At 23.5% G+C, this 26,577-nt stretch overlaps 3 protein-coding genes across 3 annotated transcripts in view; 2 read left to right on the forward strand and 1 right to left on the reverse strand.

The window, feature by feature from the left end:
• Positions 1–5,567, forward strand: part of LOC108550311 (glycine receptor subunit alpha-4) — a 6,190-nt gene extending 623 nt beyond the window's left edge. Inside the window, exons 2-9 of the mRNA XM_017904022.1 lie at positions 1,217–1,406; positions 1,528–1,757; positions 4,105–4,187; positions 4,276–4,431; positions 4,503–4,658; positions 4,760–4,925; positions 5,006–5,192; positions 5,304–5,567. Coding sequence (XP_017759511.1) covers positions 1,217–1,406; positions 1,528–1,757; positions 4,105–4,187; positions 4,276–4,431; positions 4,503–4,658; positions 4,760–4,925; positions 5,006–5,192; positions 5,304–5,567 — 1,432 coding nt within the window. The remainder of the gene's footprint in view (positions 1–1,216; positions 1,407–1,527; positions 1,758–4,104; positions 4,188–4,275; positions 4,432–4,502; positions 4,659–4,759; positions 4,926–5,005; positions 5,193–5,303) is intronic.
• A 6,012-nt stretch (positions 5,568–11,579) lies between these two features.
• On the reverse strand, positions 11,580–16,654 carry Dic1 (Dicarboxylate carrier 1). Its single transcript, XM_017904023.1, has 8 exons — positions 16,586–16,654; positions 15,753–15,865; positions 15,394–15,549; positions 14,972–15,138; positions 14,697–14,904; positions 13,172–13,252; positions 13,041–13,097; positions 11,580–11,690 (listed from the first exon to the last, which is right to left on the reverse strand). Exons 2-8 carry the CDS (start codon positions 15,846–15,848, stop codon positions 11,580–11,582), a joined length of 876 nt encoding a protein of 291 aa, XP_017759512.1. The 5' UTR covers positions 15,849–15,865; positions 16,586–16,654.
• Positions 16,655–17,982: 1,328 nt separating this feature from the next.
• On the forward strand, positions 17,983–18,747 carry Elp6 (Elongator complex protein 6). The gene has a single exon (XM_017904066.1). It carries the CDS (start codon positions 17,983–17,985, stop codon positions 18,745–18,747), a length of 765 nt encoding a protein of 254 aa, XP_017759555.1.
• The last annotated feature ends 7,830 nt before the right edge of the window (positions 18,748–26,577 follow it).

Raw genomic sequence — 26,577 nt, forward strand, 5'->3', positions numbered from 1 at the left:
GATTTTATAAAAATTAATATGTGATACTATAGATACTAGTATCTACAAACATAAGATGTTTCATATGTAAATAAGTAAACTATGAAACACTTGTGTAAACATTAGTATACAAAGTTAATTATATTAATCTTTCAATTATAGTAATTATATTTTAAAAAATTGTATATTTTACTGTATTTTAGTTACTATGTATAATATATCCTTTTAAATATAAAACATATATATGCACAGAGGATAAGAAAAGAAGATTCTATTCTTAATCGTGATGCGCAATTTTATGAAGAAAAATATTGATAACTTACATAAACAGTTGAATGTTTGATGCCATAAATTAATATGCTCATGTGGTAGATAAGGTCTTCTTGTTGAAATTAGTATTAAAGTCTTAGCTATAGTTCCAAAATTCTATTATTTTAGTTTTAAAATTAAAATTTGTTTATTTTCTACATTAAATTATTTGAGAGTAAATAACTAAGTTCTAATATTATAGAATCATAATAAACAAAATATGATAAACAATAAAACCAAAAGTTATAAATATTTATACTTATTATTTTTTTCTTGTAAATTATAAAGTACATTATGTTTGTTATGTTTGTGAATAATTACTATATTTACAAAATACTTGTTTCTTTTAATTTCTTTTCTTTGTATTAATTTCAAAAAACAAGCATTGATTCATAATAAAAATATCTTTATTATGCTTTTTATAAATATTTGAACTTCCAATGACAAAAAATTCTTTTCGTAACAGAGTCACATGCATTGCATTATGTCACTGGCACTGGTACAAAGCAACAATGAACTATTCTTATTACTTAGTAACGTCTGGAATTTTAATTCAAGGACTTTCTTTCAAAGCTACTTTACCTTTTTATATACTAAAGTTATAATTAAATATACTATTAATATTACTAAAATACAAACTAAAATACACCGACTTTCCTTTATTATTCTTTTTTTATTTTTTTTATAAATTTTCTGTAAATAATATTACCTTAATATTACTAATACATTTAACATTATATATTTAAATAATATTACAAAAATTTTCTATATTATACAAATTTTATAATCTTATAGTAACATTAATATTTTTTGATATTAAATATTCTTAGTATTTTAATATTTTTAACATAATATTAACATAATATTATTAACATTTTGAAATTAATATTTTTTCATGTATACAAAATAACATATACATTTTTTACAGATTAGAAAGTTGCCCATTGTTAAGTAATAGCAGTCCTATGACACAAACTGAACTTTTACAAGAGTTAACAAATGATTGTCGTTATGATAAGATGACTAGACCACCAGGAGAAACTAACTTTACAGATCCAATTAATGTGTATACTAAGGCTTATATTTATACAATTAAGTCAAATATGGCAAAGACACTGGTAGCTTGTGTTAAATATGTTTTATAATTTACACGAATTTTAATATTCATTTTTCATAAATGTTTTAAGATAATAATTATGTTATATTTTATTGTAAATACATGCAAAAACATTATTACAGCAATTTGATGTACATATGATGTTACAATTTAAATACTTTGATGAAAGGTTAAAATTTTCAAATGTTGCTCCATATTTAAATCAAATACGTGGTGGGCAGTTTGCACATGATTTAATTTGGACACCTTCTGTGTATGTTTCTAATGAACCCAGTTCAGCCATAATGGGAAATAGTGTTAAGGATATACTTGTTTCAATAGATCCATCAGGCATGGTTATACTGAATACCAGGTTTGTAAATTAAACATCAGATAATTTTGTAGAATGTTTCATAGATTTTATAAAAGATTAAATCTATCTTGCATCTTCTTTTGTTCTTTTATTTCATTAGTAATAAAGTGATTACATGGAAAGCTAAATTCAACAATCTAATAGATTGAATTATTTAATTGATTGAAACAAATTTAAAAATTGAATCATAATTAAATTAATATTTGAAATGTAGATCACAAATTATTCATTAATAAATTAATCATTTTATTCCTAAAAAGAATTATCTAAGTAATACATATACATACATTTGTATATAATAAATTTTATATACTTGTATCATAATATTAAACAAAATATTATTTGCATAAATGTATCAATTTATGGGATGTACTTCAAGTACTAATTAATTTATTTTGAAATCAAACGATATAACATTATATAGTAGGTATAATATTATCAAAATATCATAATTTTTACGTTGATAAAATCAATATTAATGAAGTCATATTATGTTTTAATTCCTAGAATTCATCGAATTCGGTTTAAGTCGATCAAATAATTACAATACAAATGCGGGTATACAAAAGAATTAAGCCACTGCTATTCAATAATCAAAGTTGATAAATAATAAATTATCATTTGGCTAATAAAACGTGAAATGTTTATAACTTTTATTCTTTCTTGTTAAATAAGATTATAATAAATTAGTCAAATTTTCAAACAGCACATAACATATAGAATAAAAATGTAGTACATATTGTGACAATATTTTTGTGACATTTGTAAATTAAAAAAAAAATAGACTTTTGTTATTTAGAATTCATTACTTATTGGCTTTGAGTGTCAAAAGATGGCGGTTTTAACTTTATCGTTTAAATACGCTGTATATATTCTACCGACTAGAATTAAATTCGGAGAATAATGGTGATCGGTTAAACTGTTTTTCAAGAATAGAAGAGAAATAATGGAGTTGATATAAATGAATCCTTTTTCGGTTAATAATGAATCATTATTACCTTTAACTTTATTATTAAGAAATATATTTTAATCAAAATGTTCTAATATTTTGTCGTTACATAGCAAATACATGTTTTATCAAAGAAGTTAAAATATTTCACAAATTATAATTTTTTTAAATATCCAATTTTAAAAATTGTATATACTTAATCCTTAACGAAATTTATTTAAATGAAAAGAAAACTATTGCTCTCTCTTAATATTCTTTTGCATTAGAGAAAAGAATATACCATTAGTTACACAAAAAATGTAGTCCATGCTAATTAAACAGCTAAATGAGCTGTTTTGTATAAATTAACCGAAATTAAGATTTTAAATATCCATATTACTTTTTATGCCATAGAAAAATCATAAAGATTTTGTTTAATTATAATATTATCTCAATAGATTAATCTTTATAAGAATAAAAAATCGAAGTTCTATTAAAAAATGTTTACAATATACGTAATTGATAAAATTTATTTTTTTTTGCAATTATAGTAGTAATTTACTACATAGTTTATTATCTTAGAAGTAAAATTATACTATTTTATGTTACAACATATTAATATCTTGAATTAATATAAAATCTTATTGGAATAATTTTTTTTAAGTGAATATAAGAACTTTGTATAATTAAGCTGGAGATATTTTAATAATAAAAAATTATAAACTTATATTATGTTAACATTAATTGCATTAAATTGTGACCAAAAATAAATTTGTAGAAATATTTTTATTTTCATCATTTCTAATTATGATAAACAATGCGAAAAATAATATTTAAAGAATATGTGTTCAAACAAATAACGATAAAACGTATTCTAAAGATTCAAATTTAAATTCAAATATAATGCACAGTGCTTTACCACTATACCAAATTTAATTTAGAGAATACGCGCAAATCGGTCTAATGCAATAAAATAGTTAAAAATAAAAATTGAAGCTGTCAAAGTGACATTTAGAAATTATGGTTTCCTTTATTAAAGAAATGTGTATTACATATATCAATTAAAAATTTTATATAGTTTTGAAGTACTAACGTAACTGCGCGCATTATATTTTTAATTTAAATTTGAAAATATGTAATAAGATAAGAATTATTTTAATTTGTATACAACAATTTTGAAAATAATTGCAAAATAATACAAAAGTAGAAAAAAGAAAGATTATAATTATTTATTACATTAAATATAGCAAAATTATTTTATTTGAATAAAAGTTAAAATGATATTGAAAATAAAAATGTTACATAGAAAACTAGTTTGAAATTTAACTTCACTTATTATAGTTTTCAATAATAAATAATATTTATTAATATAAATGCTCAATTCCTGCATATAATGAAAGTAGTGTATATATGTTATAGGTTACAAGCTACCCTTAACTGTGGTCTTCGTTTGGAGAAATTTCCATTTGATGTACAAGAATGTCCACTTATTTTCGAAAGCTGTAGGATGTTATAGTTTATTGTACTACTACAATGTCAGCTATTTTTTTCTACTGTACTCCTTGGAATGAATGGAATTTTTACCTACAGGGACACATACTGTGCTTGATATGGTGTTGTATTGGGACCAAGAGCCAATCATACTTGCAGATGAATTACATTTGACTGAATACAAGCTTGTTGATAAATGGGTGAATAGATCTGAACTATTTTATACCACATCACAACAACATTATGGTCATTTTGGTATGTATTTTATTATCTATAGTGAATAATATTTTTGAAGTATTCTAATCAATAATCTTTTACATTTATAGCTGGTAATTTTAGTTCAATTAGTATTACATTTAAATTAGCACGTGAAATGGGTTTTTTTATGATGGACTACTACATACCATCTATATTAATAGTAGTTATTTCTTGGGTGTCTTTTTGGTTGCATATGGATGCAAGTCCACCAAGAATAGTTTTAGGTGATATAAAAAATATATTATGAATTATATGTTTATGAATATTTTATTCAGTAGATATTAAAATTACAAAATAAATAATTAATTAAAATTTGTATTTTTAGGTACAAATACTATTTTAACATTTATGACTCTAGCATCAAAAGTGGAAAACTCTCTGCCAAAAGTTTCTTATATAAAAGCTAGTGAAATATGGTTTTTAGGTTGTACCATATTTTTATTTGCAGCTATGGTTGAATTTGCCTTTGTTAACACAATTTATCGACGGAAGTATGTATATATTATTTAAAAAATGCCACATTTTATATTCCACATATTGATACCATTCTTAATTTTGTAAATATATTCAGAAAAAATGTTCCCTTAAAAAAAGTAAATAGTAAATATATATTAAAATCAACTTTAACACCAAAATTGGCTCGAAAACAATTTCAAAAGAACACTACAGGTTTAGAACGATCACGATCTTGGTCATCACTTGATAATGCAAATACCAGCGACCAAGACTATACAAGTCAGAATTACCTTACTGTACATGTAAGTATATATTATATTATATAAGAAATATAAAAGAAATTAAAGACTTCAAACAAATTTTCAAACAAAATAATCTGTGATTATTTTCAATAATGAATGTTTTTATTATAGAGTTTTCCAAGTACTCTCAACATTCCCTCTGTTAAAATTGATGAAGATAAAGATCAAGAATGTTCTATGGGAAGCATTATGACTGTTAATAGTACATCATCGCCAAAACCATTTCCACGAAGAGCAACTCTTGCACAATTGCATAATTTTACAACAATGACACCACAAGAAATTGCTCAATGGATTGATAAACGTAGTAGAATTGTATTTCCAGTAGCTTTTATTATATTTAACATTCTTTACTTATCTTTTATTTGGATATAAAAATTTTATAATTAAATTAAATACATATAATTATATTTTTTTTAATGAATTGAAATTTTTAGGAAATAGATAGTTATAGAAGTTGTATTTATATAATTTAGTTATATAAAATGTTCAATAGAAAATTTGTTTTTATAGCAACTATATTATTAATGTATGTTTATATATTTTATACAAATTGATTTTAATGTAGGAAGATTACAAGTTAGTTATAGTAGATTATAAATTAAATTAAGATAAAGTTCCAAAGGGTCTCAGTATCCGATCGAGAAGAAATTTGTAGGGAAGGAAGGAGTGGGGGAAACGAATCTTATACTAAAAATTTTAGATTTGAGAATTTAATAATTTCCCTAATATTAATATAAAATTTTTTTATACTTAAAAATACATAACGGGGACCGGTAACTACATTGAATGAGTAAACAAGTTGAAAAAGTATCTTCATTGAAGTAAATATAAATTTTAGCAAAATTTAAAATATACGCATGAGCAAGGGAGAGGGTAAAGTCCCTCTCCTATGTTCCCACTTCATTAAATATAACCTGACTTAATCTAATTACTATTTTATATAATACATACAACAATTCAGACTGTTACAACGATACCTTGAATAACATCGAAGAAAAAAATCCTTATATCAACTTTGCAAGCAATTCATACTGCAAAATAAATGTTTGATTGCCTTTTCAACTCAGACCTCGAATGCCACAATTTTCAAAATTCACTGAGATATTATTTCTATTCAATTCACAAGGCAACATTTATTTCAATGGTGAGATTTTTCTAACTAATCATATATATGTATATTACATATTACATATGTATATGTATGTCTTTTACTAGTTTGTAAGAAGAAATCATTGAAACTAGTAGAAATGCCAGCTATCCAGTAACACGATGCGGTTTTTATTTTATCATTAACCAAATCATAATATAACAAATTAACCGTAATCATTAAATGTTTTAAAAATGTAATGAATAAACAAATACAAGGAAGGTCTTTTAAATGCTTTGTTTACATATATAAATATGAACAAAATCCACGTAGTTTATGTAAAACAAAGGATTTCATATATCTTAAAAGTTTTTATGGGTCCCAAAAATTAAAAATACAAAATTACATATAAAAGTACAAATTTATTACATAATTATTGCATATTGCAAGGAAAGTAAGTAAGGAAAAGGTAAATACAGGTCAGTATAAGCAAAGTTCCACCTCCATCATTACAATATACAGTAAGTTTTCATTTGTTTCTTAAGATGTATAGTATCAGTGTTGGGTTCAGTGTTGGAATATTGAGTGCTAATTCTAATTACATATCGTCATTGAACTTCTAAAATATGAGTAAATTTAGGCTTAGAGTGAGGATATTATTTTACTGTAAGAATAACGCAGGGGTGAAGAGTAGGTATCATTCCCTTATTTTCAACGTAGAAGTAGGAGGAAAAGATTAAAAGTAGGGAATAACTGTATTCTATGCATCCCGTGCCACGCGTCTGTTATGCGGCGGATGTGCCATAAAGGTGGAACAGTATTGCTTTGTTAAGTGATATGAGCATGTAAATTACACTGAAAGAACGTACATAGGAAACCGCTCAAATTAATAAGAATCACATTGCTTGATAACGCGACGCTAACCACATAATTATAATCAAAATCTAGCTATATCCATATCAGGCATTGGAGAAATTCAATATCTAATGAAATAATTTAATGTAATATAATATACAATATTAAATATATATAGTTAGTCTCGTGATACTGCATTGTGTTCTTAACAAGTAAGAAACGCAATTTCTACCGGCCCAGGTGATTTCCCTTCAATTAAGTAAGTATATACTACCACTCCAATCGCCAGCCAATGATATAAAAGTTGCGTCAGTGTACAACATTGAACTTGGCAACTTTCCCCTACAACTGTCATGTATATATAAATTAATATATAATATACATTAGCCTTTGACTGCTAAAGGCGTATATATATGCTCTATACGTTTTACTGTGTTATAATACCTTTACTGTTAATTAAATCGTTTCTATTATCTTCTTATGTTTATTCGTTTATATTATCTTTATTATCATTATGTTAAAAATGTCAAAATAAAGTTGTTCCTCATTATCAATTAATTATTCACCAATAATGAAAAGTTAATATGTTTACTTATTCTGTGCTTGGTAACAAAAAAATTTGTAGACGCTGTAAGGATTTAATATGTACTTACATAGATATTTATATTGATCGTAAATATTATAAACATATTTTCATAAATTTAAATAAAAAATTATGTACCCTATTACGGATTATGTTAGCAGCTCAAGTGTGTACCACGTGTGTTTTGAAGGACTAATTAACATAAGGGAAATAAAGTTTTGTTAAAAAAATGAAAAGTGAAGTCGTCGGAAAGTAAACTTTACGCCATTCAATTTTTCTTTTACATTTTCTCCTATTTCTAAGCAAGCCCAAAATATAACCTAAATCAAATGTGTAATTGATTTTATATATTTAAATAATAACATTGTATGTAAGTCATGTCTTGAACATAAAGGTTAAGATGAACATTGTTATCTAATAACACGTAATAGTGCTTATTAAAAACAAAACATATGAATGTAAGTATTTCTTTATAGAAAGATAATGAAAGTTATAACCAAAATAATTTCGCATATTTTAGTTGAAACTTATGTAAAGTATTAATGAAAGCAATGAAAATAATACTCAGGAAAAAAACAAAAGACTATACAATCAAATATATATTTTCATATTTTTAATTTTATTTTACAGAATTATATTAGCTTTAAAGAAAGTTTATTTATATTATTAAAACTATTTAATGTTATATTTGTATTTCTATGATAGTTACCTTAATGAATTAATTCTTATTTGTTTATTTAAATTTATTATAATAAGATTAAAAAAAGATTTATTAATTTACTTTAATAATTGAACTATGATTTATAATTGTATTATAGTAAATAATGATTGTATACAAATGTGAATATTATAATTTATCATTGCTATATTTTTTGTATTAAAGTGTATTAAGTATTTTTTATAATTTTCTTAACATTATGGAAACTTACGTACTACCTATCATTTCATATCACTTTCATCATTTTTAGCACATAGTACTTGTGATAAAAATAACTGATATAATATGTTATAAAAGGGTAGTATAGAAATTTTATCTTCAAGATTATATCTTAAAATTTTCATCTATTTCCAAACTGCCAATTATAATGAGATATAAGTAAGCAACTATGTTTATCTACAATATTTTCAATAAATATCAAATTTTACATGTTTTTAAGTGTTAGATTTTATTAGATTTATCATTACCACATTTATTAAATATACTACAAATACATAAAAAAATTAACATTCACAAACCGATATTGGAAATTTAGGTAGTGTATGTAAGCCTCCATGACTGATTGTATAATAAAATTAATAGATATAATCATAACAAAATTTAAATTTATTTTATAAAAATTTATATATTTCTGTTATTTTCAAATAATTTAAAATAATTTACAAGATAAACCAATGTATATATATACATTCTCATACACATATTATACAAATAAAAAATGTTTGTTTTCTAAAATTTGTACATTTAACAATTATAATATAATATTTTTGTAAGCAAAATATATTGCTGTAAATATAAATATTGTATAATAAAATACATATATATAAAATTTTGTATACATCAATACATAATTATAATAATATTTTTATGGAATGTATTACATGTTAGGAAGCTGTTTTGTATCTAATTTGAAATAAGATAATAGTTATTTGAAAAAATAATATAATTACAATATTCTTGATTATATGAGTGTCTAATTCTTTTGTATATATAGATACATATATATAATCAGAATAAGTGTATTTTTAGAAAATAAAAATTGACTAGGCTTTAAAGAGATAAATTCAAAAGCATTCAAATTAGTTGTAAAATATTATACATTTGGCTTATATAAATATTTGACTATCTGTTTTATATATATAATTATAATTTAATTATGTGCTCATGTGTCATTTAATATTCTGTTTGTCTTTATACAAAACTTTATGTCTCTTAATTTTGGACCATTTAAATTATAGTTGGTCATATATTTTTTCTTTCTAATATGTATGTTTATAGTTTATGTTAAAATATTATTTAATAAGATTAGGATTCTGCATACAATCTAATCTAAAAGTAGTTGATAGAAAATAAATAACAAAAAAAATTTTATTTCAGCAATGTAACATCAAAATCTATAAAATATATCAGATTTTTCCTTGAAATCTGAAATATATCAATTATATAACTTGCTCCCTTAAAACTGTTTTCTTTCAATTTTGAATTTTTATTCCCTCTCATTTCTTTAAAATCTAATATTATAATGTGAATTGTTAGATTTAGATATTATAGCTCAAAATATACAAAATACATCTCTCTGGCAAGTGATTTTTAATATATAGTAGTATAATTAGAAAATATAAAAGTTTAAGAAAGAATGTATAAAGCAGGTTTTATGTATTCTAATACCAAAAAATTCTTACTAAACATTATAGAATATATTTTAAAAAATATGGAAAGTATAATCATTTATTTCAAATATAATAGATAAGTCTTGAAAGAATTAGTGAGTTTAAATATAAAAATGTAAATATAATTATTTTTATATGAGTGTTTCATTCTTATTTGCTTCTGATAATGATATATTTTTCTTAGTTATCTACTTATGTCAACATTAAATTAGAGATTTCTAGATGTAATCTATATCCAATAAAAATTGTATTCTGACATTTTATTAGCATTCTAGTTAGCTTTGGCAGAGGTGAATTAACATAACAATATTGCTCAGCTAATCAAACAAAAAGCATGTAATTGGTGATCAATAATTTATAACATGATCACATATGTACTTAATAATTAACAAGCATAATATTAATATATCAATTGACACTCACTTACATTGCTAAAAAAACATAAGAATCTGGATTTTTGTTGAATTACAGTTTACATCAGAAAGGTTTAAACTATACTAAATATATAAACTTAAGCCACAAAAACTTAAAATGCTATATACATATCTACATATAGTTAACTTTTATGTTAAATAATTTTGAACTTATTTTTAAAATAAGAAAATTTACTATCACAAACTATAAAATTCATATTCAGAATCATATAATCAAGGAATATTCTTTCTTTTTTCCTTTTTTAGCCAGATATCATTAGCACAATGCTAATAAATTGCAAGTATTATTATAAATATTAGTATCATCTAATATTTGTACAAATATGGTCAATATAATTTTGAAAAATAAGATGGAAGATAAAAAATTTGTTGAGGGTATTTCATAAAATTTGGGCATAAAGTTAAGAATAAATTTAACATGCAAAAATAACGTTTGCCCTACTTGAATTTGTTTTTCATTTCAATTCATAAATGTATTACCTTTATAAAAAATCAAATATCGTAATTAATAAATCATTATAGAGATTACTATACATTTGTCTTTTTTGACTGAAACCTTGATGATTTTTGAGTGGCTGGAACTTTGTTAAAAGAAATCACACAATAATCCACCTAGATTGGTCTGGAAGATGAAATGAAAAGATGAAATTTCTTCTGTCATATTAATTAAATTGAATTTAGGAATGTGAAAGTAGGAGTTTCATCCTTCAAAATCAGCCTAAATGAATTCTTGTATAATTTCTTTTAACAAAGTTACAGCCACTGAAAGATTGAAAATTTTTCATTAAAAATTTTGTGGATATGTATAAAAAAGTATTATATATGCAATAATGTTATATATTATTCACTAGTATATAGATGTAACAAATGAATTTTTAATATAAAATATGTATAAATTTAACAATAGTTGCAATTAAAAAACTTCAAGTAGAACAAACAGTCATATAATAATTTTTTTTTAGTTTCATGTGCTAAATTTTTGTTCAAATATTTCAGGTAAATATTGTGTTTTTGTATTCAAGACAGTTAATTGCATTTTATGACATTGGAATAGGAGGATAGAACCCAAAATTAGATTTTAATTGTTCTAAGAAGACAAAAGTAAGAATAGTTTGTGGAGCTAATCTGATAAAAGCAGGTACGTATCCCTAAAATAAAATGATCAAAATAAAATAATCAAAAACTTCTAAGATCATATACTGGAAATTTTATTTTAAATAATACATTAGCAGAAAAGATTATTATTTGAATAAACACATTTAATTATTATATGTACAAGTGAATTGAAATAAATAATATAATAAATAAATATATATATATATATATATATACAATATATGTAATAAATAATAAATTATTTATATTTATTTAAATAAAAAGATTTCTCGCCTATAAATAAATAATTGGACAGTTGTTATATTAATATTGCATTGTAAAATGTCAATTTTCAATATATTTTCTATATTTTTTATATGTACAGGGTATCTCTGAAAGATATGTATAGCTGAGCACCAACTGATTCCTTATAAGAAGATATGAAAAAAATATAGAACAACAATTACTGTATAAGGTATAGTTTTCGAGAAAAATCGAATTTGAAAATTCACTTTGTATTATGCATTTATATTTATTAATAATATGCATTTACGACTAAAATATGTTTTATCGAGCGACTTATATCGCCTATCATGTTTATAAATAATCGTGTACTACTAAAAAAAAAGAAAAGAAAATATTTTACCAAGGATGTTTTATTATTTCAATTATAGAATTGTCAAAACTGTTATGCTTGTTGTATACAAAGTTATGCTCGTTTAATTACAAAGAATACAAAACAAATTTTCAAATTCGATTTTCTTGAAAACTATGCCCTAGACAAAGAAAAATTATTCTATATTTTTTCATATTTTTCAAGGACATACTATATAATTCAGACATTCAATAATAGTAAAATAGCTATATCTAAACTATCTACAAAACATTAACAATAAATTTCTTCCATGTAATACTACTGAATTTTAAATTTAATTTTTATCTAATATAGATGCACAGATGCATTCAATGTTATTAAGATGAATTATATGTGAAACAGAAAAACATGCTTCATCTATAACAAAGAATAGTAACTTAATCACATACATTATAAATATTGTGTTGTCTATAGAAAGTATTTAAAACTATCTAGCAATCAAAGGATTAATTATTTATACAAGCATATAATTTAAAAAAAGGGAAAACTCTGCTAGCTTTTTATAAAATAGGGAAAATCATTTTAATTGTTGGTTATTATAGCAAAATCACATGTATCAGTGCTTTAAATATTTTGTCTAAACTATTTATTATAAAATATTACATATATTTTCTACTTGTTTGCTATTTCTAAAAATATAACTTTATCTTATTTCAAATGTGTTTACCCAAATTATAACTTTCCTATTATTAGAATATAAAACAAAAATTACTAGGAAAAAGTAATATAGTCAATAAAAAGAACTTACTTTAAAAAATGCTAGTGGTCCTAATTTAGCAGTATACAAAAATAGATCCACCAAATTCTATAAAAAATTCTAAAATAAATAGTTAGTACTTTAATGTTATATTATTAATTTAAATTTATTATCTCAGTTACCTTAAATTCTCCCGGTTTAGCATTCATTGCTCGCGTTTTTAAAACATCTAATGGTTGTGTAAGAGTTGTAGCTACAGCACCCTTATATAAAAATAAAACATATCATTGTCTATGTTATTAGTTATTATACACACTGCTTAAATATATACTAATAAGATGTGTTATAAATAAATGACTAAATTTATTTATTTGAAGTATTTAATTATAGTTTAATAATTTAATATTCATGCAACTTTATATTTAGGTATTATAAATGATCAATTTTTGAATAATATTTAAGAATATATAAATAAACTGTATAGTTCATTTTATTCAAAATAAATTAATTCTTTTTCAAGTTTCATTGGATAATAGACTACATGTAAAATATCCGACAAAGAAACAAATAAACTTCTACAATATACTTAACAGATTATTTGAAGCCATAAAGATTATAAACACTTTTGGTTAAAGTAATATTTTTTATTTTGTATTTTCTTGTTATTGCTTTCTTGTTTTTACTTACAGTTTGCAGATATTCAATGAGTGTCTTTTTATTTATAAATAGTTATGTTTAAATAATTGTGAAATATTTGCATATGTTTTCTACTGTGTTATTCGTTGCTTATATTTTGTTAGAAATAATAGAAATTCATCTTAACTCGCCCTTTAAATATAAGAATATAATAAAATAGTTAAGAAAAGGGCAATTGAGACAATCTAACAAGTTCTCAATTTGCTAGTTCTTAATAGTTCTAAAGTAATTATATTTATGATTGTAAGTTATTTTTAAATTTTTGATTTTCTACAACTATGATCTTTAGGTTTTATGTAGTTTTATAAAAAAAATTGATATTTAAACCTAGTGCTGAAGTCATCATAATACAGATACATCTGCTATCAATCTACCCATTGAAAAATTTATCATAAAATTCGTTTTCCTATTGACTCACTTTATTATATTAATACACTTTTTATTTTATTATAAGGAAAACAACCTCTAAATATAAATGTAAATTATTTTGCAAAAACATTTTTATATTTATTAGCCATAAGCTGTCTTTGTGCAACATTTAAACTGAATGATATTTAGTTCTATAGATATGACTATCTTTCCAAACAGCGTAACATTGATAGGATATAACAAAAAATAATTACTCAAAAGAATTAGATATACAAAATTAAAATCTTGGCAATATCTTATTTTTGTTATAATGTTTAAAAAATAAAAATAGGTCCATAATGTGTATAACCTTAATAGATTAAAATGATCTAGTAAGTATATTGTAGTTAATTTTCTTGTGAAAAGAATGTCTGGTATAATATATATCAAATTTCCCCAATTTTATAAAATATGACATTATAATATATTATAATAAACGTAGTGTAATAATTATATAAAAACCATTTTTAAAAACAAATTATTGTACTTTAGATAAATTATAATTAAAATATCTTATTTTTATTTCTAAAACATCAAAATTATTTTAAAAAAGTACTTTGAAATAATCTTTCTTACATGTTAGAAATATTTAAATATACTTACTGCAAATACACTTGATACTATATGAGTTATAGGATTATCTTTAAAATAACCAGTTTGTAATAATGTAATTTTAACTTGATCATAAAAGCTCAGTTGCCCAATATTCATTAATGCAGCTCTTAATGTTGCTGTAGAACATCCACTAAATAATTTATGTAGTCCTTCTTTTTGGATTATACGTACTATTCCATCTAGAGCATGCTTATAACTATAATGTCATTAAGTATTAAATAACAGGCATAAAAATAAATTAAAATAGAAATTTATTCTCTTACTTTCGTCTTTGTTCTGGTGGAAGTTTTATGTCATTTTGCATGCGAACATTAATTACATCTCCTGGTGTTCCAAAGACACCACCAGTTGCCCCAGAGAATCCAGCCAATAAAAGTTTTTGATGAAATAACATTGTGTGTCCTGATTTTTCAAATGTTTGTTTCCCTACCTATATATTCATATATATTTATGTGTGTATACATGTATGTATGAATGTGTGTGTGCGTGTGTGTATGTATGTATGTGTATATATATATATATATATATATATATATATATTCAGAAGAAATATCTGATGAACAGACAGAGATATCTGATAAAATATCATTCCATTAAATAGTAGCAATAAATATATAATAAAATAAGTCAAATATACAGTAAAGTTGTAAGTCAATAAATGTATATATAATACAAATAAATTTACTTCATATACTCCAAATCTTATTGTAGAATATGTAAGTTGACGAAGTAAAGATGCACTTAATCCATTGTACAAAGCTAAAATTCCTTGATTCCTTATTATAGATACTGTTAGTTGTGCTATGGATATTTTTCCTTTTTGTTGTGTTTGTAAATGAACCTACAAATATGGTATATGTAAATAAAATATTATTGCATTTCATTATCTTAACAAATTTTGTTAAAATCATAAAGGTCACTATTTGCTTAACATAATATTTAAATTTCAAAATATAATTGGTATATAATTGTTAATTACTTCATTGTAATTTTAAAAAACAAAACAGATTTAGTTATGTTTGTTTAAGAATTTAATAAAAGTACCTTTAACAAATCTAATGGATGAGTAACACAAGCAGCACCTGCAGAAGAAAGCCCACCAAAATACCACCGTGATAATTTTTTTGATTTATCTGCCATATTTTTTGTATTATATTCTTTCATGAAACAAGTAAAAAAATGACATTTAGTAAATAATTAAAAAATAAAACTATTTGAAAAGAAGTGTAATTAATATATTTATTTATTATATACACACATATGTATGTGTCTCTGTAGTAAACAAAAATAATTAATTTATTAATAATTATTTAAAATGTTAAACTTAATTATTAATATATAATTAAATTATTGTAGATACTAAAATATATTTATATATATTTATTTATTTACTTATAAGAAAATAAAATCATTTTATTTAAAGTTGGATTGAAGGAGAAAATTGATTATCGATTAATAAATTATTTAAAAGATTTAAATAATAAAAGTAATAATTTTGAAATGTTATTACGAAACAAGCATAAGCTATAGTCATACCGCATATATATGTATGTATATTAAGTGTGTATAATGACGTCTCGTTGATAATTAATTCTGGAGCGGGATATAAAATATTTCTATTATTTTTGCGCGTGCGTATAATTTTATACAAACATATGTTTTTATGAAATTAATAATAAAAAGACTTAGGAATTATGTAGTAAAAGTGTAATATACGGAAATTATATTTTATTAATTCATACAAAAGAAATAATTTCAAAATAATACAGTTGAATTTTTATAATCACTAATAAATCGAAGTGATAGAAGAAAATATTAATAAAATAAATACATAACTGTAAAGGTACAATGGAGTATAACAGAAGAAAACAACTTACTACAAATTATATCATTAATGGAATTTTTAAATCATTCTTGATTAGTAACTATTCCTATAACATCTAAACTGTGACTGACGTAATGTCCAAACTCAGTTAATAGAGCTGGAAAGTTGGTGAACGCGCACGCATCAGCTGATAGCCACGTGTTATTCCACCTCCTTTCAAGACTGGAACTATTTTTTATTGATATGCTTGCTTTTAAGAATAATTTTATTTATTTAACTTTGTAAATTAGTGATTATTCGTAAATAAATATTCAAAGATTAAAAAAAAATACAGTTTTTTGGAATTAGGATTTATATGTTTATGTTCTAAAATAGAATTTCAAAATTACATATCAATATTTATGTGAAACATAAAATAATAATTTTCATATTTAAAAAGATTAATGCAAATTGAATTTTTATATATCATAATTTATTTTTTTAAATATATGATACGGAGCGGTACCCTTTATATCATATGTAATATCGTTGTTATTTATTAATTACGAGATATCATTTACATATTCATATTATTTGATTATTATTATTTTTATATGAATATAATTTTTTATAGAATTTTTTTGTGAATATATACTTTCATTTAAACACCGTTTAAAGAAAGATTGTTAGCATAATGATTTATTACATAATTTGTAGAAATATTCTATCTATACAGAGTTCAATAGTATTTAATTGGTAAATAATATTAAAATGGTAATAGTATTTAATTGATAAATAGTTGTAACATTTTTTTTTATCAAACGTACAAATATAATATTGGAATACTATTAATTGATATGTAATGTTATATTAATTAATTACATCATTAAATTAGCAAAATTACCATAGTTAAATATTAAAATTTATTTTTTGTTTCTTTATTCTGTATTTATATAAATTTTGTCAAAATTATAATCGAGTATATGATCTAAAGTTAAAAATTTTCTTGAAATATCGCGCCATAAATTTAGATAGTTTGATATATTTCAATCTAGCCTTAGACTTTTATCTACCTTTGGACTTCATATGTATATTGTAGTTAGTATCAAATTGAACTGAAGTTATCAAATACTTTAAGATTTAATATTTGTATTCATAATTCTATTATATTTAAGGATATGTAACAAATTATTAAATTCTAACCAATTTTATATACAAAATTTATTCTATTTAATAGTGCTGGAATTTAATATACATAACCAACAACTGTAATGTAAGTTTAAAATGAATTTGAAATATAATATAATTATAAATAAAATAATTCCGTTAAAGAATACAATAACATTAAATTTTATTTTATGATAAGAATTTTAGGCTTTGTTAGTACTGTTTATGATAATATATTCATTCTATAGTGTTATTTCGTAAATGCTTTAAGAATAGAATATTTTTTTATTTTTAGTGTAAATTATGGCTAGTATAATGGATTTAGTATCTAATACACTTGGTATTGATAAAGTAAATATGGATGGAAAATTAATCTTGATCGAAGAACAACACGATAGTAACGCAAACTTCTTATTGAGTTCTATTATATCCAATGCATTAAAAAAGAATTATAAAATATGTTTAGTACTTTTTCATAATACAATGAATCATTATCATAACATGGGTATGAAATTTGGTTATAATCTTACATTACTAAGAGAAAAAGATAAGGTTACAATTATAGAACCAATAAAAATTATTGCATCTAATATAGTATCTCCATGTGACCTATCAACAAACAATGTACTTCAGGATGTATTTGTAATAATTAAAAATGAATATTACAAAATAATGCAAAACAATGAACCTGTTATTATTATAATCGATGATTTAAGTCATATTTATAATATCGGATGTAATTTGAAGGAATCTATGTATTATGTAAGATATTTAAGGTCACTTTTGGAACATTATCATATGTCTCAACTTTGTATCGTAACACACACCTATAAAGATGACCAGAAGATTTGTTTATCTAATATACTTACACGTAGCCTTAATTATATGGCTCACCTGTTTATTAAAATTGAACCTCTTGAAACTGGATATTCTAACGATGCATCTGGAAATATTACAATTAATTGGAGAATAGATGACATAAGAAAAAAGTATAATTGGCCTGAGATAGTAAAATATATATATAAATTGTCTGATCGTCAAGTACAATTTTATACAGCTGGAACATAAGCTCTGTTATCATAAAATAAATTATTTCAAATTCAAATTTTATTCTATACATATGTATATAATAAATTACAAATAAATATTTTAGAAATAGTTTATATATACATGATTTATTCTTAATGATATATTCATAATTTTCTAAATTTAATAAATGGCTTATAAATATTATCTTATAATTATATAACTTAGATAAAATTCTATGGTTTTTTGAAGAACAAACTATAAAAACAAAAACTATATCTTTTAATAATGGATATGTCCGTTTTTTCTTTAGTTATTTCAGTTAGTAGTTTTTTTATAGAATTATATTAGATATATTCTTATAGTAAATTACGCTATATATCTTCAACGTACATTATAAACATATAATAATGAAATGTTTGATAATCTTTAAAATTATTATTAACGAATCCTAGATAAGATTTTTAAACGTTTTTTTAAAAGTTTAAAAAATAAATATATTGGATGATAGACACTTATTTAACGGTATCGCTATTTCATAAGAAATGCATCGAAACATTTAAATTAAATTTTCGATATGCAAATTTGAAAATTCAATAGTTCGGAGAATCAGAATCAGAGAAATAGAATCATCAAAGAAGAAAAATTAGATTAAATAATTGAATATATTATTTGGTTTGATTTCTAAATATTTAGCACAAATGGAAACATAACATATAAAGCGTAATAAGAGTATAAGATACACGTAAAATTTTATAACTAAAGATATTTTACGATTGAAAATGACTGGCATAATGTCTAGAAAGAAAATGTATGATTTATTACTAAAACAAAGCCGGTGAAATATTAATCTTACCTCGAGTATTCATGCGTTATGGACCAGAATGATATAACATTCAGCTAGAGATGATTTATAATTTGTCATTGTATCATGTAGATTAAAAGTGGAAAAAAAGAAAGGCAAATTGAAAAAAGTAATAACTTAAAACCTTAATTCGAAAAATAATATTAAGGTACAAAACTGTAAATATCTTGTTAAACTTCTTCATTAATATAAGTAAAAATAAATCTTAATCTTATTTATCAGATTTAGCTTGTACTTATAATTACCTAATCGTCACTGATTAACCGAGGAATTGAAAATTATGTTGATAAATATTCTTTTTTTTCATAAGTCTAGCATTGTTTCTTTCCACTTTCATTCCACATGTTTCTTGTCGTAGATAAATATTTATAAAGAGAACAATAAATAAAAAACATACAGAAATAGCAAAGAATACGAGAAAGTTTATTATTAAGTTAAGAGAAGTCTTTATCTTTTATATTCTTTTCATCCCCAAAATAAGAATATAATAATTCGTTCTCATAGAATAAAAATAGTCATAAGTAAGTCGTTTAAAAAAATTTTAAAAATTAATTACACTATGTGATAAACGAAAAAGAATTTATTATACGTGTAATATCATTAACTCAAAATATTTCTCAAATAGAGCAGAATTTCGTAAGTATAAGTATAATTCGTGAAGCGTCCAATATCCACGGTTTCCACGGTTGTATTCGACGAAATAAATCTGCGGTAAGTTTTAAGAATTGTATTTTACGTGTATAATTTACCAAACAAAACCAAAATAAATAAAGAAAATTGGAAGATATTATTAACATTATTAAGTTGAACATTTTTTGGAAAGGACGCAACCAAAAATTTTCAGAAAAAATTTAAAAGATTTAAAAAATTGCAAAATCTTACAAAAAAAGATTATATATTATTATGGTTTGTATAATAATTAATTTTTATTGATAGAATTGCAGAAGAATTTGAATTGGTATGGATTTTTTAAGATTAGTTTTAGTCGTGACAGTTCAATTATAACAAGAGTATGATTAGAAGGTGTTTCAATTAAAGCGCAGAGCGAAGGTGATTTAAAAATTAATGCAAAATATTTGCCATCGATTAAAATTTTCTTTACAATCACTTTTAAGTATAATGAAGCATTTATGGAAAGTTTAGACTGTAAATTAAAAAAAAAATTAATATTACATATAAACATGAATATTATAAATGATTTTACAACAAATTCAATAAAAATATAGGAAGACGATGAAATATCACGATATAATTAGTTGATTAAAGTATGAGGCGAATTGACAAAATACTAATCTATCCCGATCAATTAATAAAGAGAAATCATTCTTAAATACTTATTTTTGATTTTTTTACAATAAGTTGATAGATGTTATATATTAAATATGATATATATTTCATTTGAGTACATCGTTAGAGTTTGGTAAGATTAGATTGGTAAGAAACTCAAACATACCACATATTTTTTAAGAAATGATCATTTGATAAAAGAATAAAACTCATTCATTTGCAAGACTATATTTTGTAAAGATAGAATTGATTTAACTAATATTAATTAAACAATTTTTAATGATAATATATACTGGATATAACAAGATATATTATAATTCTTTATATAAAAGTCATAATATTTTTATGTAGTAAAATTTTTAACCTTTGACCCATGTACATTCATATTCAGGACAAAATTATACAATAAAAAAACCAAAACGTTAGACTTCGCCATGGTAGAACTGATAAATTAAAATAACGATGCCTATCTCGTCTCAGTCAAAAGTCAAAGTTTAAATGTCTCAGAAAAAATATTATGGCAAGGTAATTAATTTACTTTTTATGCTTAGTAGTTCTAAGTATAATTTTGTTACTAGTTTTTATTTCAAATGGTATATTTAAACAAACTATAAATTCTGTAAAAATTCCTTCTTTAATCTGTAAATGAAAAATTTCTATAATTTGCGATTTAAATTGTTTCAAAAGATTAAAACGAATAAAATATGAAATAAATTTTGTTTAAGCTTCTTTTTGTAATAATTAAATTTGAAACATTAAAGAAATGTACTATGAAACATACACAAAACACAGGGCGGAACAAATAAAGCGTTTCAAGTCATTTTCTCCAAAGTCATTGCAGTGTTAAATACTTTTATTATGCTGCTCTCCTTTCCTTCTTTTTTTCTAAATCAAATGGTACATTAATTTTTCAATATTCAAGATGCTGTAAGGAAAAATGTTATTAAAATTTAATTTTTATTTAAGAAATTTTTTGTATTCTGCATAGTTTTAGAGTTATACGTTTTAACATATGTGAAATTCATATAAATTCTAAAAAATTGAGTACTTTCATTGTGAACGAAATAGGTATGCAATGATTAATTAAAATTAAATGTTTTTCCAATGCATACGTTTTTAGAATTAGATCGTAGTGTAAGGTATTAACCCTTTGCGCTCAAAAGGTGACCCTCAATCGCCATTTAATCAGAACCTAAAAATCAATGTTAACTAATATATAAAATTTAAAATTACCCAACGATGCGTGGAATGTCGAAGTAAAATAATTCTACATCTTAATTTGCATACGATTTCTTATTTATCATTTTAAAAATATCGTTAACTTTATGGCAGAAAGTCATCGAATTACTATTTTTCTGTAATGAAAAATTCTCCGAGTGCTAAGGGTTAACCCTTTGCGTTCGAGAAGCGCCCTTCAGTCGCCATTTGATAAAATTTCGAAGCTCGACATTCATTAACCCTTTGGACTCGAAAATTTCTTCGTTGCGAAGATGCAATTCGAAGCTCTTCTTAGATTTTTATAAGCTCACTGATACTCTTTATGCTAAAATTAAACAAAGAAAATCGTGAATTTGCGTGAGAAACGGACGAATAGAGTAATTTTATTTCGATGTTCTTAATATAATTATCATCGTTCATTATTTAAATTATAGCATTAAAACAAACGGTGACTAAGAGTCACCTCTCGATTGCAAAGGGTTAATATGTCAAATTTCAGGTAATGTAACGGTGTGCGAGGTATCGAAGTCAAATAATTCTACGTGTTAATTATCATACGACTTCTTATTCACTGCTCAGAAAAATATCGTCAGCTCTATAATAGAAAATCTTTGAACTCCTATTCTTCTTTAGCCAAAAAATCGTCGAATGCAAAGGGTTAAGTTATACACTAATAGGCCCATCTTCACGTGGCTACTGTTGTAAACATCGTCCCAAGGTCCTTTCCAACCTGAAAAGTTGGCTAAGCAAGTTGCATATTGAAAGGGTAGGTTTAACTTATTCAGTGACACGTAAGGTGAAGAAAAGGCTTTTCCAAGCTAACATGTTCAACACACACGTTCTCCTGGTAAGTTAATATAGAGCAAAGCTCAAGAGACAACATAGTTGCATACAATATTCAAGTGGATCATATTTTACAATTTTTATAATATCCGTAAGTTGACCAAATATGTAATTAGGATTAAATTCTAAAAATAAATCAAGGATATTAGATATTTATAGTTCAGATTTATAAAGTATGTATAGTATATATAGTACAGTAAAACGATAGAAATTATATGCAATTGTTATAGCAATGTTTTCTAATAATGTTTTCGAATTATACTTACTTAAATGATATACGTATAAATATAAATATTTCTAGAAGTAATAGGGTAGAGAAAACACGAATAGGATGTTACTATGAAATGAAAAAAAATAAGCGAATAGATTAAAATAAAAGAAAATCGAACATGTTTTTAAAAATTTTAACCGTGGGGTTAACATACGAACATAGTTATAATTTATAAATACTAATATAAATGTAAATATTCTTAAATGAAATAAAGTCTTTATGTTCTTCAAAAGATAATTTTAATTTTGAATTTAGGAATTTAGTATCCAGAAATTTGATTATAATTGAAGAATATTTCGAATTTATTACGTTGGGATGGATTCGAGATCGTAATAAATCGATCGAGATGGATTTATTACGATGAATTTGTAACTCCATTTGTATTAATTTTTAATTAAAATGGTGAATCCTTTAAATTGGACAGATATAAGAATATCCTTTTACTTGTGGCGTATGAATTTTTCACATTGAGAAAAAGTGGGAAAATAACACTATCGAGTATGCATTGAGTATTTTTATAGAATTACTTGCCCTGAACACGAATTCGTAAGTAGAATTGCTATGTTATCCTCAGTTTTCGAAAAAAAAATGAATTTTTGTAAAAACTGCCAATTCTTAACAAAAATAAAATATTGCGTGAAAATTAGAAACGTTAGATAGTTCTAATTTCTTTTAAACAACAGAGAAGAGATTTATGAACACATAAGTATCTATGATTATAATATTTTGAATTTTTAAATGATTATAAATAGCTATTGAAGTTCAAAAAAGTACCGATGTACGTAGCTTCTGCGTACTATTGTATTTTTATATTTTTAGGAAATGTTATTTGTCTAGTACGAATTTGCTTCTATAGACATTTCTGAAGAAAAAATCGTCCAGAAGAATTATCAAAGAGTTTTTCAATTCTTACAGTTTGAGAAAATATCAATCGGAAACATTTGTATTGTCCTTTGCCACCAAACGGCCATCGTTTCTTTGTTTCACGCAAGCAGCGCCATAGTTATGCTCAATCGATATCGCTGATAGGTAATATACGCCCAGTTAATGCATATAATAATGATATATTTTTTTAATGTATTTTGTACAATAATCACGGAATTATTCATTATTAAGAATCGTATTAATTACACTGTGCAACAAATTTTAATTTTTTCTTAATCTTATAATATCTGTTTGGTAACTTTTATAGTGCTTACCTCCTAAAATAGGAATCCGTAAACAAAATTGCTTCGTGATTCTCAATTTTTGAAAAATATGAATATTTCGAAAAATGCGCGATTTTTGGCTAAAATGAAGGATTACACGAAAACTAAAAATGTTAGGATAACCATTCTTATTATTAAAAATTAGATGCAAGATTCCTGAGTTAATCGATATCCATAATTATAATTATCTATGCTTGTGAATAATTGCAATTGGTCATCAAATTTTAAAAATAAGTCGTGCAACGTAGCTTCTACACACTATTCTTACATTTTTACAAAAAGTTCTTTATTCAGCATGAATTTGCTATACTGTATCGCTAAACACGTTGCGCGTTGCAAATGTATATTTTAGCGCTCTGTCAACGTTGAAGATCATTCCGGCATTTTCTCTGCATGATTTTTTCTTCAGAAAAGTCTACAGAATACAATACGGAATAGCAAATTCATACTGAATAAAGAACTTTTTGTAAAAATGTAAGAACAGTGCGTAGAAACTACGTTGAACGGCTTATTTTAAAAATTTTATGACCAATTACAATTATTCACAAAAATAAATAATTATAATTATAAATGTCGATAAACTTATGAAACTCTCATATCTAACTTTTAATAATAAGTATGGGTATCCTAACATTTTTAGTTTTCGTGTAATGCTTCATTATAGCCAAAAATCGCGCATTTTTCGAAATATTCATATTTTTCAAAAGCTCAGAGTCACGGAGCAATTTTGTTTACGGATTCGTATTTAAGAAAAAATAAAAGTTTGTTGCATAGTGTTATTTTTAATCTTGGCAAAAGAAATAAAATACATATATGTAAAATAAAAAATTATTTCTTATCTGAAAAAGTTGAAATTTGTCGTTTTTAATGCATAACATCTCGAAGAATAACCATTTGATGATATGGAACGTTTGGAAGTACGTTAGAAGAAACTCTGTTGAATCGTTTATGTTCAATTAAAACCATTTTTCATGTTGTTAAAAAACAACATATGATATTTCTAATCTACGAGAATTACACGAGGAAGCTCACATACATGTGATCGCGTTAAAATCATTAGAATAACTAACACGATAATTGAATACGTCCTTGGTTTAAGTTTTGAATTAAAAGCTGAATAAAAACTCGCATTTGACATGTAAATGTACACTTCAAAATTAAGATCTGTCACATTTCGAGGATCATAATTCGATGAAGTCAGCAAATATTCATTAATGTGTAAGTGTACAGTGATGATTTCAAGGAAAGAAAATTGTGCTGTTTAATTCACCTAATTATACTTGAGTAATAATGCAAAAATGCAGCATCCGTATTGCAATGAATTAATTATATAAATATGTTATATGTAAAGATACATAATCTTTAAACTTTACTATCATTTCTATAAATCTTTACAGTTCGTATATGATTGACACTAAATCTACCAACAATTTATATATACCTATTTCTATGATATACCTATTTGAATCTGTTAAATGACAGGGCCATAAATAAAAGCTATATTTTTTGCGATTGGTTGCAGTATAGTTAGTTTAGTGCGAGCAATATTAGATAAACAAAATAATTTTTGGATAATAATAAAAAAAATTGAGTAGAATTTCAAACAAGAACAGAAAATAAAAAATAAATGCCGTATAGTAGTATAATAGTACTATAATAGTAATTGGAAAATAATAGTAGATATCTTATTCTTGTCTATCATATTTTATACAGGTTATAAGTTTCGCCATTGCGATTTTTCTATAAAGTTATATCTTCTTGTATGTTATAAAAGTATATAAATTTTTCAACTGGTCAAATGATGCAGCAAATTACATGTAAATTTCGGAAGAAGCGGATCAAGAAGAAAAGTATCGAAAAATGAATAACATATATATTAGAAGAGAAATCGAGTAACAAAAGTAATAATGTTGAATGCAGAATTTTTAATCAAACGTATAAAAACGGTCATTAGAATGAACATTATGTTAACACAATATTAAATGCCATAAAAAAAACAAAATTACGTTATATTTGTTAGTAATTATATTTTAGAAATTTGTAATAATTCAAATGGTCATCGTATAATAGTAACACATCTAAAATGTGAAATACTTTTGATAAAAGCGGTATACAGAGTATCTGCATAAGAAGTGATACCAAATGATAAGTGACTAAATTTGCGACAAGAAAGCCATCGT

The sequence above is a fragment of the Eufriesea mexicana genome, unplaced genomic scaffold (genome assembly GCF_001483705.2).
Source record: "Eufriesea mexicana isolate 0111107269 unplaced genomic scaffold, ASM148370v2 scaffold2646, whole genome shotgun sequence".
Taxonomy (NCBI): domain Eukaryota; kingdom Metazoa; phylum Arthropoda; class Insecta; order Hymenoptera; family Apidae; genus Eufriesea; species Eufriesea mexicana.

Bases quoted from the DNA above. Each gene is read 5' to 3' on its own strand.
- Elp6 (XM_017904066.1), top strand. From the start codon at position 17,983: ATGGCTAGTATAATGGATTTAGTATCTAATACACTTGGTATTGATAAA.
- Dic1 (XM_017904023.1), bottom strand. From the start codon at position 15,848: ATGGCAGATAAATCAAAAAAATTATCACGGTGGTATTTTGGTGGGCTT. The intron at 15,139-15,393 runs GTAAATTTATTT...ATGAATATATAG, and splicing joins TAAGATTTGGAGTATATGAA to GTAGGGAAACAAACATTTGA. The intron at 11,691-13,040 runs GTAAGTTCTTTT...ATTTTATTTTAG, and splicing joins GACCACTAGCATTTTTTAAA to GGATACGTACCTGCTTTTAT.